Below are 13,905 nucleotides of genomic sequence, written 5' to 3'. Positions count from 1 at the left end.
CAAGACTACATATGTATTGCTAGAAACTTGATGAGAATTACCAACTTAGTAGATGATAATGAGCTAGGAGGTGCTAGGAATTCCTTCCAAAAGGAAAAAAAGGTGGGAACTCCTGGTAATGAGGAACAGAATCATCTGTATGTCACTGGCCCTGTGGGCTATGCAGAGAGCTCAGGGTGATGTGGTCATTAAGATGCCTGAAAGAGAACTCAGGAGTGACCCAAAGGTGAAATTCTGCTCACCAAAAATTTCTTGAAAACTGGACTATGCGCTTAGTCCTCAAGCTTTCCCTGACCTCCAATTCCAACTTGCCTATATAATGCTATAGCTCACAGCAAAAGACCCTGGGAAGAAAGACCCTGGCTGGGGAGGTACCTCCCCCTGGGCCTGATACAGATTCCTCCATTCAGGGATGCATTGACAGGGATAGGAAGGTAAGCATAACCAAGAACAGGAACATGCCCACACTATAGGCCCTGCTCCTCAGGGATACCGAAGGCTGGGCTCAGGAGACCATGGCCACAGCAAGCTACACTGAATCATAAAAGACATTCTTGCTGTCAAAGGGAACTCACTGAGGACCCAAGAAAGGAAATAGATGCAGACTGTGTGGGAAAGTTCACTGTCTACAACTACACTCCCTGGCCTAGGTTCATTCCTAGTTGGCTCTAGATCACCTGACATTCTCTGAGGATGGAGGAGCTATAACTGGAGGTATGATCTCTAGCAGGAGTGCTATAGGTCCTGTGTGGACTTCCCAGGTCAGAGTCACCTTTCTTAGGGGTGTGGATAGACTGGATGAAGTGGGGCAGGGGAATGGATGATCCCAGGGGGAGGCCAAGCTGTACCTTTGCTGGTGGGCATGAAGTCCTTTGCCTTGTCTTTGCAGTAGTGGAGGCAGCAGGAAAGTATCAGGTCATCATTGTTACCCTGGAGGAAGACAGTGTGAGAAGCACCACTGGGCAGGAGGGGGCGCCATGTGGAGGACGCAGAGGTACTTCCAGGGCCATGTCCTGGAGTCCCTTTCAGACATGCTTTGGCTCTGCCTAGCTGAATCTTAACTGTGCTGAGTGATCTAGGGGATAAGGAACTCCCTCCTCCTGGGCCTTGATGGTGGCTGTCCCCTCAGCTGCTTAGGCTGACAGGTCTTCTGTTAGTCCCTCCTTCCTGGAAAAACTCTGCTTTAGTTTCCCTTCACCCTGGGAGTCTCACCAGCTGGCCAGTGATGTCCTCGCTGCGGAAGGCAATGGATTCAAGTTCGTTGCCACGGCTGGTCAAGGCCCGTAGGCAAGAGTCCCGACTCTCAAATCGCCGCTCAAGGAACTCAATGGACTTCCGGGCTTTTTCTTGTACCACACGGGCATAGCCCCCAGCCCGGTGGTCTGTCTCTTGCCCCTTAGCCAGGCCATCCAGCTCATTGATCACTGATGAGACAGAATCCACACGGTATCAGCCTCACACCACTCTCAGCTTCTTCTTACTCACTTTCCCAACCAGCCCCTTCAAAGACCACAGAGGCCACCTTCTTTCTCTACATGAATCTTCCAGTGAAGCTAGGGCAAGAGGGGCAGTTAAGGTAAGAGACCCTAACCCCTTTCTGCTTGTTCCCCTTGGCCTCATCCTCCTCCTGGGAGAAATTTACAGAGAATATTGCACAGATTTTCAGGAGTTGCTATGTTCAGAATAACAAACCTGGCCCCTCTACTGAATTCCTTAGCTATAGGATAAAATTAAAAGCATATCCTGAGAGAGGCGAGGGTATGTACAGCTAGCGAGAAAGTAAGGTGTCCTTCCTCAGCTACTTGGGCTCCAACTGCAGCAGTCCAAGAGGGCAGTGTTCTACACCCTGCTCTGGCAGAGTACAGGAATGTTACCATGGAAAAACGTCAGTCAGCCTCACTGAAAAGGCTCTGGTATTTCACAAAACCATAACCTTGGCACATTACCTCCTTGATACTACACGTGTGTGTGTGTGTGTGTGTGTGTATACACACACGCGCTGTGTGTGTGTGTCTGTCTGTCTTTGTGTCTGGGACATGGCTTCATTTTCTGGTGAAGATTCTTTCCAAAATTCCAGCCAAAAGCCTGAGGTCAAGTGGGAAATATGCACTCCTTGGGGGCTCAGGGAGAGTTTGGGGTCTGAGGCCTCTCCTTAGTACAATGATTCATGGCTTGGGGAGTCGGCATGAGCATGCTGTTCCATGGTGAGCCTGGCACTCATTGTCTGGGTATTCAGAAATGCTTTCTGGAAAGTGCCCACGTGGGAAACACACACACACACACACACACACACACACACACACACACACACACACACACGGCCCATGCCTTTACAACATAAGGCTGCAGGGTCCATGTGTGTGGCTGAGGCTGGGGAGTAGTGGTGGATGCGTGGATGGTACAGCAAACAGAACATCAAACAGGAAAAACTGGTATTCTATCCCAAAATCTGCTTTCCTGCTTCCAAACTAAACAGGCTTCAAAGGGGAAGCTTGTTTGTGCTCCTGCACCAGGCGGGACTTCTCAAAGCTGGGGTCAGACCTAAGGAGCACAGAGCAGGTTAAAGAGCACAAGAAACAAGCAGGAAAGGCTGTCAGCTTAACCCTTTACTGCTCTGGATATAGGGCAGGAGTCCACTAAGGAACGCATGAGTCAACTGGAGCTGCCCTTACACCCCTGAGCGTGTAGGGACCCATGCAGCTAAAGAACCTGGCCCATGAGATTGTAATATAGTTGTCAGTTCCCAGCAACCTTTGGGGGTCATCAACTTTGATCTCCATGTATCCTCTAGTTTTCTTGTTTTTGGCCCCACCTCACCAAAATCTAGATTTCCCTAATGAACCATAAATTTGCCAGGTGTGTTGCTCTACTCCTTTAATCCCAGCACTCAAGAGGCTAAAGTAGTAGGATTGTTGTGAGTTCAAGGCCAGCCTGGAGCTATAGGGTAAGTTCCAGGTCAGCCTGGGCTTGATGAAATCTTGTCTTGGGGAAAAAGCAAACAAACAAACAAATTCTCAGGGTGAAATGCCATAACTGTCTTTCACTGAGTCTCTTAATAGCAAGGAGAATGAGTACATGCACAGCGAGTGCTGGTGACAAGGAACCTTGCTAGCCTGGGAAGGTTGGGAAAGTATCTAAGGCACCTTGTCAGCCTTTGGGAGCACCCCTGGGATGCTAGTGAGCTTTCTTGGTCATATCATTTCCTGCCACTTAGCATGAGTAACCAATCCATTTTCTTTTCCCTGAAAACCTCCTGGGAGGAAAACAGAGACATACCCATCTCAGGAACAGAAACCCATCTCAGGACCCAGAAAGGCAAGCGGGAAGCCCAGGACAATGTAGTGGTAGTGGTTTTGCTTCTGTGCCTTATGACAGAAGTTGCTCTTCTTTTGAAGTAAAGAAAACCTTCCCTTAGGTCTAAGGGCCCGGGTTTAAGAGGTTCTGTCCAGGCCACATGGGGTGGGGGAAGGAAGACGGGGAGGGTGGAGGGAGGAGGGCTGCTTCAGTGCCAACATTCTCAGGTGGTGCTAACGTGTTTCCCACAACCCCCCAGGGTTCTACAGGCTCTGCAGGGGCGGATGTTTCCTGCCCTTTGTTTCCACCCCCATCTGGCACTAAGACACTTGGGATTGGGAGGGAAGGCCCAATGGAACATCTTGGCATGTATGTCAGAGGTGGCTTGGCAGGCAGACTGCCAGTCTGGTGGCTTTTCCAGAGGATAGGGCTCCCAAACTTCATGTGGCTGCTGAGAGAGGAACACTAAAAAGCCTGGGCTTCACAATCATCTCCCAGACCTTTTGCCTCCATGGTACAGCCATCAGCTATATTAGCTATTTCGGCTGTATTTGATAGGAGCCCAGAGACTAAAAGCATACCCTGAGGCTGACCCATCACAGAACTAAGGGTGCCCAGATAGTCCCTCACAGGCATCCTAGTTGGGAAAAGCAAGCTTGCCAGACCCTGAAATGCTCATCCATCACTAGCACCAATGGTCAGTGCCCAAATGGTAGGGATCTACAGGCCTGAGTCAACGGCTTGCACTGGAGGGTTCATGTCAGCCTGGCCTTAGGGTGACATTAGCCAGAAGAATGCTACCTCGAACCAACAGAATGATCATGAAAAGCTACAAGACAATCAGACCAAAGGCATCTAACCACTTCAAAATCCTCCCAGCCTCCCTGCCAGACCACCCAGCAGCACTGCCGTTATCTGCCAGGGCTGAGTGTTTACCAATAACGGGAACCAGCTTTGCTGTTTTACTGCAAGCTTTATAAGGATAAAAACAAGGGCTGGGCTCATGCAGCCGCTGGTTGCTGGGACACAGGAGTCCATTTGCTCTAGAAGTTTAAGCCATGGATCAGCCATAATAATTTGAACTGCTTTGATTATTAAACAATTTTCCTTGCCCCACACATTCCCTACTTCCTTGCAAATCCAGTCTTACACACACACAGCAGGGTCTGCCTGCTTGGCCCCAGCATGGGGTATATATGGAGAGGGGCTGCAAACATACAGGGCTGCTCTGCCCTCCCACTTCAGCTCACCGATGAGGGGCACCACCAGGATGTATTTCCTGCTCTCCAGCAGCCGCACCAGACTGGCCAGGTGGTCAATGAAGCCATTGGTGTCTGGTACGAGGAACAAAGGTCTGATCTCCAGCTCCATCTGCCTCATCTGGCTCTGGTCCTCAAGAACAGCCTACAGAGACACAGAATGTGAGGGATGGAGAGTGAGCAGGCAAGTAGGAGGGTGAGCCAGGGCCCTGACTCGACAGTGTGTCAGCATCCTGCCCCCACACACCTCCCCTCTAGAGGTGCAGCCATTCCATCAGGCCTGAGGGACAGATCCATGGGTTAAAAAAAAAGTAGCGCAATCAAAATCAACATAGACCAAATGGCCCAGGGATGAGGCATCATTTAACCCTGCCCATGACTGAGAAAGAACCCTGGCTGTATTAAAAATAATGAGCTTCTGAAAGTAGGACCTCTCTTCCCTCCCTCTTTCTCTCTCTTCCTAGGGTCTCATGTAGTTCAGGCTGGCTTCAAACTTGCTCTGTGTCCAAAAATGAGCTTGAATTTCTGATTCTTCTGCCTCTACCTCTCAAGGGTTGGAACTCAGATGTATAACACCATGCCCACTTTTATCCTATACTAGGAATTAACCTAGGGCTTCCTAGGCAAGCACTCCACCAAGTGAGCTATATCCCTAGCCTCAGAATTTGTTATTCCAATCTACTTTACTGTGCACCTCAACCATCCCACCCATTCATACAAAAGCCCAATGAAGTTAAACTCACTGCTAAAAGGCTATAGAAAAAAAAAGTGGATATTGACAAATCACTATTAATGAGTCTCCTACGGTACTGAGAGATTTGTGCGCAAAGGGAAATGCCCAGCATGACCACAACTGCTACTACTTCTCTTGCTTGGCACAGTGGTTCCTAACTGTTGGTCTTTTCTGCTCTACTTTCATCTTTGCCATAACTCTGTATATGCAATACTATCACTGACTTCATTTCCCACTCCCCCTTTAAATTGATTTCATTTAAGTCACTACTGTTTGCTTAGGTTCTTCAGCACTGAGTAACCTAGTCATATCCTGGTGCAAACTAAAGCATTCCACCATAGGCACTCAACAGTCCTCTGAAGTGCTACCAGTGGAACTGTGCACTAACCACTCTACTCCCTCAGAAGCCCGTGGGCCAGGGGTTTTCTGTGCCATGGGAGTCTCAGAAGTTCCATGTACAACTGCAAAAGCTCACTGTCCTCAAGTCTGTCTAACACTTGTGGCAGTGGCCCGCTGAGATAGGCTTGGGTATGTCTGTCACTACAGAGCATGGTCATTATTGTGCTGCTTCCTGTTCTGCAGGCCACAGTCAGCAAGTGAACTGATCTGCTGGTACCTGCAGACACAGCATGCTCCCTGTACAGGGAGCCAGCTGGCACCAATAGGAATCTCAAAGGGCAGTGAGTAGGTCTCAGTCTCCCTCACTCCCTCTCATGGCCTTCTGAAACATAGCAACTTCAGAGACATCAATGCAGTCACAGGGTATGAGAAATGTATGTGCGTGCCAATTGAGATGGGACTCAAGGTGCTGGGCCTAGCCACCAACAGTCAGTGAGGAGGTTGCTCAGGCTTTGGTAACAGTGACAGTAAAACTGAAAGGGCATGCTTTCAAATGACGGGGGTGGTTTCTCCATGACCTGCCAAGGACCTCTCTCTATGAGTAAGTTGTTGCTGCCACTGCCACCACAGTTGGTAAAGGCACAGGCCACAGGCTGCTGGCAGCATGAGAAATGTGGCTGAGAAGCTCAGTCTGCTGAAATCTTCTCATTGATTTCACCTCACAAGGGAAAAGTATGATTGCTGCTGGTCACCTTCCAAAGGGACTTGGGTCATGCCCTTCACCAGAGAACTCCCAACAAGAGAGTGATAATACATTTTACCCATCTTGATTTGGGCATTTTATAAGAACAGGAAATGGTCTTGCTCAGGTTCAGTAAACACCTTGATGCCCTTCCTCCCTATGCAGACCAGCAGTAACCTTTCTCTTCTTAGACTTGTTTTCCCTGTAGCTCTTTTCACTGCTAAAAATATATTCCTAGTAGGGCTGGGGAAATGGCTTAGTGGTTAAGGCGTTTGCCTGCGAAGCCAAAGGACCCAGGTTTGATTCCCCAGGACTCACGTAAGCCAGATGCACAAGGGGCACATGCATCTGGAGTTCGTTTGCAATGGCTAGAGGCCTTGGCATCCCCATTCTATCTCTGTCTCTGCTTGCAAATAAATAAATATTTTTTTTAAAAAAAGAAATATATTCTTAGTAGCTTGAGCCCCAAATCTTTGCCTGTTTTGGAGAAGGGACAAGATATAGGGTAGGGGATGTTGGCACCTATGTGACAGGGGCCTGGGTCCTAAGTGAGCAGAACACTTGTGCCACCCCTTCCACATACCTGTTTTCCTGCTTTAAGAAACAACATGCAGGGGCTGGAGAGATGGCTTAGCGGTTAAGCGCTTGCCTGTGAAGCCTAAGGATCCTGGTTCGAGGCTTGATTCCCCAGGACCCACGTTAGCCAGATGCACAAGGGGGCACATGCGTCTGGAGTTTGTTTGCAGTGGCTGGAGGCCCTGGTGCACCCATTCTCTTTCTCTCTCTCTCTGTCACTGTCAAATAAATTAAAAAAAAAAAAAAAAAAAAAAAGAAAGAAAGAAACAACATGCAGCCCTGGTTTGACTCCATCAAGGAAATCACTGTCTGCCATTTTTCACCCTGCATAAGTACTGACCTCCTAAGACCTGTATCATTCTACCTGTATATGATGGCAGTAAGCAAGAGGGCCTTTACACCAGGCAGCCAAGGAAGCAAGTCTACCTGGTGTTTGATGACAGGACAAAAGCAAAATCTAGAAGCAGAGCTCAGGAAAGTTCTATTCTCCCTAGACTCTTGGAATTCTGGCTGGTGGCCAGAATGGTGACCTGTCCACAGCATCATAGGAAGGTGGCAGCTGGTTCCTTGACAGTGGGGTAGGGCAAAGCTGTATGAGGGTGGCCAAAGTTGGGCTGCCCTCATCCGGTCCCAGGGACGCTTGCAGACGACTTCCCTTAACCTGGCTCTGCCCAGTGAGTCACCACATAACTGCTTCCTGTTCCCCACATGCCCTCAGGAGATTAGACAAGGTTACTGCCTCTTCTTCTGGGGTACTAGTGAGCCTTGTGGGGGGTCATACCTGGGTCATAAGATTAGCTCAGTACCCATACAACGAATGGCAGACCAAGAAGGGTTTAGGAGTCAGGCACTCTTCTATGGGTGTCTGTGTTTCCACCCCTTCTGAATGGCACTGTGTGTATGTGTTTGTGTGAGTGTTTAGCATTTGCCCTCCCAACTTTTCCAGATTTTACCCGTCAGATTCCTGGCAGCTATGTGCGGCGCCTGTGCCGGCCGTCACGTCCCATTCTGATCTCTGGGTCGCACGGTGAGAGAAGGACACAGGATGCGCAGGGAGTGAAAAAGTGATGTCGATGGGGAGAGTGCCAAGTCCCCACTCACAGCCATGGGACGCTTGGGGAGAGGGGGAAGCATGCTGCTGTGGAGTTCAGAGGCCGGTAGTGAGATTTATTTTTCTTATATGAGTAAAAAGCTGCAGAAGCCCCTAGTGGGGGTGAGGGGGGCACAATTGGAATGCTGAGATTCAGACAGACTGCCCTGGCCTGAAGTCAAGTGTGCTGACCCGGAAGGAGAGTTCCTTAAGAACCTCTGACTGCAGTTAAGCCTGAGCCACACTCTGATCCTTGACAGTACATCAGGAGCCTGAAGAAAGTATGGGCACTCCCAGCCTAGAGTGGTGGCACACATTTATAATCTTACCACTTGGGAGGTAGAGGAAGAAGGATCAGGAGTTCAAATTCATCTTGGCTACATAATGAATTTGAGGCCAGTTTGGACTACATGAGACCCTGTCTCAAAAAGAAAATATAAATACCTCCCCCCAAACAAGAAAGAAACAAAAAAAGATTTAGGGCTGGAGAGATGGTTCAGCAATTAAAGGAGCTTCCTTGAAAAGCTTGATGGGTTCAATTCCCCAATATCCATGTAAAGTCAGATGCACAAAGTGGCACATGTGTCTGAAATGTGTTTGAAGTGGCAGGAGGTTCTGATATGTCTATATTTTCACTCTCTGCCTGTCTGTCTCTTTCCATAAGTTCAAGGTCACAACATAGCATGACTCTTTTTAAAAAATATTTATTGGGCTGGAGAGATGGCTTAGTGGTTAAGCGCTTGCCTGTGAAGCCTAAGGACCCCGGTTTGAGGCTCGGTTCCCCAGGTCCCACGTTAGCCAGATGCACAAGGGGGCACACGCGTCTGGAGTTCCTTTGCAGTGGCTGGAAGCCCTGGTGTGCCCATTCTCTCTCTCCCTCTACCTGTCTTTCTCTCTGTATCTGTCGCTCTCAAATAAATAAAAATTAAAAAAAATATTTGGCCAGATGTGGTGGCACATGCCTTTAATCCCAGCACTAGGGAGGCAGAGGTAGGAGGATCTTTGTGAGTTCAAGGCCACCCTGGGACTACATAGTGAATTTCCGGTCAGCCTGGACTGTAGTGAGATCCTACCTTGAAAAAACAAAACAAAATTTATTTGCAGAGAGTGAGAATGAGAGAGTATGGGCACATCAGGATCTCTAGCTATCGCAAACAAACTCCAGATGCATGTGCCACTTTGTGCATCTGGCTTATATGGATACTGGGGCATCGAATCCAAACCATGGGGTTTTGCAAGCAAGCACCTTTAATTGCTGAGCCATCTCTCCAGCCCCAATACTGTCTTTTTATTTTTAATAATTTTATTTATTTAAGCGAGAAAGAGGCCGGGCGTGGTGGCGCATGCCTTTAATTCCAGTACTTGGGAGGCAGAGGTAGGAGGATCACCATGAGTTTGAGGCCTAAGACTACATAGTGAATTCCAGGTCAGCCTGGACTAGAGTGAAACCCTACCTCAAGAAAACAAAACAAAACAAAACGAGAGAGAGAGAGAGAGAGCAGGCCAGGCAAAGTGGTATAGGTCTTTAATCCCAGCACTTGAGAGGCTGAGGTAGGAGTATTGCCATGAATTTGGGGCCAGCCTGAGACTACATAGTGAATTCCAGGTCAACGTGGGCTAGAATGAGACCCTACCTCAAAAGCACACAAAAAACAAAAACACACAAAAAAGGGCTGGAGAGATGGCCTAGTGGTCAAGGCATTTGCCTGGAAAGCCTACGGACCCGGATCCAATTTTCCAGTACCCACATAAAGCCAGATGCACAGGGGGGCACATGCATCTGGAGCTCATTTATAGTGGTTGGAGACCCTGGCACACCTATTCTCATTCTGTCTCTTTTCTCTTTCTGTTTGCAAATAAATTTAAAGAGAGAAAGAGACTGAATGTTTGAGAGTGAGTATGGGCACCCAAGGGCCTCCTGCCCCAGTAAACTTAACTCCAGATGTGTGTACTACTTACTGCATCTGGCTTTATGTGGATACTGGGGAATCGAACCCAGGTCATTAGGCTCTGGAGGCAAGCACCTTAACCACTGAGAAATATCTTCAGTCCCCAAGACTTTTTTTTTTTCCTTGAGGTCGGGTTTCACTCTAGCCCAGGCTAACCTGGAATTCAATATGTAGTCTCAGGGTGGCCTTGAACTCATGGCAATCCTCCTACCTCTACCTCCTGAGTGCTGGGATTAAAGGTGTGTGCCACCATGATGGGCAAGACTGTCTTTTAAAAGAAAAGAAAAGAAAGACAGAGGGCTGGATAAATGGCTTAGTGGTTAAAGCGCTTGTCTGCAAAGCCTAAGGAGCCATGCAAACCAGATGCACAAGGTGGCGCACATGTTTGGAGTTTGTTTGCAGTGGCTGAAGGCCCTGGAGTGCCAATTCTCTCTCTGCCTCTTTCTGTCCCATATAAATAAATAAGTAAATATAAAAATTTGGAAGCCACCCCAGACTATATATAATTCTGTCTCAAAAACCAAAACCAAAACCAAGCCAGACATGGTGGTACATGCCTTTAATCCCAGCACTCAGGAGGCAGAGATAGGATCATGATGAATTTGAGGACACCCTGAGACTACATAGTGAATTCCAGGTCAATATGAGCTACACTGAGACCCTATCTCAAAAAACAAAAAATTAAAAAATAAAATAAATTAAAAATAAAGATTTGGGCTGGAAGGATGGCTTAGTGGTTAGGGCACTTGCCCATGAAGCCTAAGGATCCAGGTTCGATTCCCCAGTGTCCACATAAGCCAGAGGCACAAAGTGGCGCATGCTTCTGGAGTTTTTTGCAGTGGCTAGAGGCCCTGATATGCCCATTCTCTCTGTCGGTCTCTCTTCTATCTCTCTGTCTCTCTCCCTCTCTCTTTTTCCCTCCCAAGGTAGGGTTTACCCCCGCAGCCCAGGCTGGCCTAGAATTCACTCTATAGTCTCAGGGTAATCTCAAACTCACACTGCTCCTCCTACCTCTGCCTCCTGAGTGCTGGGATTAAAGGCTATCACCACACCCAGCTAACTCTCTCTTTGATTGCAAATGAGCAAATCAATTTAAATAAAAATTTAAAAATAGCTGGGCATGGTAGTGCATGCCTTTAATCCCAGCATTCCAGAGGCAGAGATAGGAGGATTACCACAAATTTGAGGCAACCCTAGGACTACATAGTGAATTCTAGGTCAACCTGAGCTAGAGTGAGACCCTACCTCAAAAAAATAAAAAAAATTTAAAAAGGCCAGCCAGGCCAAATGAGCTAACGGGTACAATAGTGGCATGTCTGTTATGGGGGAAACTGCCCACTACTTGGACTGGAGGCCTGCTCCATGGGAGGGAATACATCCCTGATGTTGAAAACCTACAACAGGGGCAGTCATGAGCCCTAAGGGTGGAATGTCTGCTGCTGTCTGGCTGAACGTATATACTATACTCAACAAACGACCCAGTAAGCACTTCTCTTAATGTTCATATCCATATATTAATGCTATTCTCACTTTTGGTAGAGAACCTTCTCTTTTCAGATGGCAGTGACCTTGGTATGACTCAGGAGGCAACATGGTGCTGAGAAGTGACAGAGGAGTGCTTAGCACTGAAACATCTCTATCACACCTTCCAACGCTCAGGGTCCATTACAGAAGAGGTGGTGGGAAGAATGCAAGGGCCAAAGGAAAGGTAGACTCCTTACAAAATGCTCTTCCAGACAAAAATTTCCTGGATATCCATGACCTCAAAGTGCCTGACACTACCTACACAAGACCATCATAATAGGAGGAAAAGATGATGACATCAAAATAAAAGAGAGCTAGGTGTGGTGGTACACACCTTTAATCCCAGCACCCGGGTGGCAGAGGTAGGAGGATCACTGTGAGCTCAAGGCCACCCTGAGACTACATAGTGAATTCCAGGTTAGGCTGGGCTACAGTGACACCCTACCTTGAAAAACCAAAAATAAAAAATAAAAATAATAAATAAATAAAATAAAATAAAATAAAATAAAATAAAATAAAATAAAATAAAATAAAATAGAGCTGGGCATGGTGGCACACGCCTTTAATCCCAGCACTTGGGAGGCAGAGGTAGGAGGATCACTGTGAGCTCAAGGCCACCCTGAGACTACATAATGAATTCCAGGTCAGCCTGGGCTAGACTGAGACTCTACCTCAAAAAACCAAAACTGTAAATAATAATAAAAATAAATAAATAAATGAGACTGATTGAGGGGGGAGGGGATTGATGGAGAGTGGAGTTTCAAAGGGGAAAGTAGGGGGAGGGAGGGAATTACCATGGGATATTGTTTATAATTATGGAAGTTGTCAATAAAAGTTAATTAATTAAAAAAATTTTTAAAGTAATAAATAAATAAATAAATAACAGGGCTGAGAAGGCCATTCAGTGGTTAAAGGTGTCTGCTTGTAAAGGCTGCAAGCCTTGAGTTTGATTCCCCAGCACCCACATGTGTCTGGAATTTTTTTGCAGTGGCAAGAGGCCCTAGTGTGCCTACGTACACTTTCTTTTTCTCTCTCTCAAAATAAATAAAAACTTTTTTTGTTTGTCTTTTCAAGGTAGAATCTTGCTCTAGCCCAGGCTGACCTGGAATTTACTATGTCATCTCAGAAAATAGCCTTGAACTCATGGTGATCCTCCTACCTCTGCTGAGTGCCACCATGCCTGGCTAATAAATAAGAATATTTTTAAAATATTTAAAAATATAAAAGCAAAAGAGACTCATGGTACTACTCATCTTGAGTATTTAAAAATTATTTTTGTTTATTTTTATTTATCTATTTGAGAGAGTCAGAGAGAGAGAGAAAGAATGGGTGCACCAGGGACACTGAAGGGGCTCTACCGGTGCAAACCACTGCAAACAAACACTAGATGTATATGTCCCCTTGTGCATCTGGCTTTCATAGGTCCTGGGGAATCGAGCCTCCAACTGGAGTCTATAGGCTTCACAGGCAAGCACTTAACTGTTAAGCCATCTCTCCAGCCCATCATCTTCAGTATTTTTGAAGGTAGTCTCACTACATTGCCCATGCTGGCCTCAAATTCATGATCCTCTCGCTTCAGCCTCCTTGGTAGTGGGAATAACAGGTGCACATCAATGTGACTAATGATTCTACTGATTTTTTTTTTGATATTTATTTATTTGAGAGAGAGAGAGAGAGAGAGAGAGAGACTGGCATGCCAAGGCCTCCAGCCACTGCAAACGAACTTCAGATGTGTGTGCCCCCTTGTGCACCTGGCTAATGTGTGTTGCGGGGAATCAAGCCTTGAACTGGGGTCCTTAGGCTTCATAGGTAAGCACTTCACTGCTAAGCCATCTCTCCAGCCCAATTCTACTGATTTTTAAAAACTATCCAGGGGCTGAAGAGATGGCTTAGTGGTTAAGGTGGTTGCCTGTGAAGCCTAAGGACCCAGGTTCGATTCCCCAGCACCCACGTAAGCCAGATGCACAAGGTGGTATATACGTCTGGAGTTTGTTTACAGTGGCTAGAGACCCTGGTGCATCCATTCTCTCTATATAAAAAAGAAAAAAAAAAAAGTCAGGTGTGGTGGTGCATGCCTTTAATCTCAGTGCTCATGAAGCAGAGGTAGGAGGATCGCCATGAGTTCAAGGCCATCCTGAGATTACATAGTTAATTCTAGGTCAACCTGGGCCACAGTAAAACCCTATTTTGAAAAACAACAACAATAAAAAATTATTTAAAATAAAATAAAGAATAAAAGGGAAAAAATAAGACTGGGCATGGTGGTGTACTCCTTTAATCCTAGTACTCAGGAGGAAGAGGTAGGAGGATTGCTGTGCGTTTGAGGCCACCCTGAGACTACACAGTGAATTCCAGGTCAGCCTGAGCTAGAGTGAGACCCTACTTCATAAAACAAAACA

At 47.0% G+C, this 13,905-nt stretch overlaps 1 protein-coding gene across 3 annotated transcripts in view; it reads right to left on the bottom strand.

Moving 5' to 3' along the window:
* The window catches only part of Smg6 (SMG6 nonsense mediated mRNA decay factor), a 304,470-nt gene that overhangs the window by 4,166 nt on the left and 286,399 nt on the right, over positions 1-13,905 (bottom strand). For all 3 annotated transcript variants that reach the window (XM_004667845.2, XM_045158342.1, XM_045158343.1), the window contains 3 exons: positions 4,545-4,698; positions 1,213-1,424; positions 849-930 (listed from right to left, as the gene is read on the bottom strand). In XM_004667845.2, coding sequence (XP_004667902.2) covers positions 849-930; positions 1,213-1,424; positions 4,545-4,698 — 448 coding nt within the window. The remainder of the gene's footprint in view (positions 1-848; positions 931-1,212; positions 1,425-4,544; positions 4,699-13,905) is intronic.

Source organism: Jaculus jaculus, chromosome 9 (genome assembly GCF_020740685.1).
Source record: "Jaculus jaculus isolate mJacJac1 chromosome 9, mJacJac1.mat.Y.cur, whole genome shotgun sequence".
NCBI classification, from domain to species: domain Eukaryota; kingdom Metazoa; phylum Chordata; class Mammalia; order Rodentia; family Dipodidae; genus Jaculus; species Jaculus jaculus.
The sequence above is the reverse complement of the archived record's forward strand: the minus strand, read 5'-3'. Positions and strand labels throughout refer to the sequence as shown.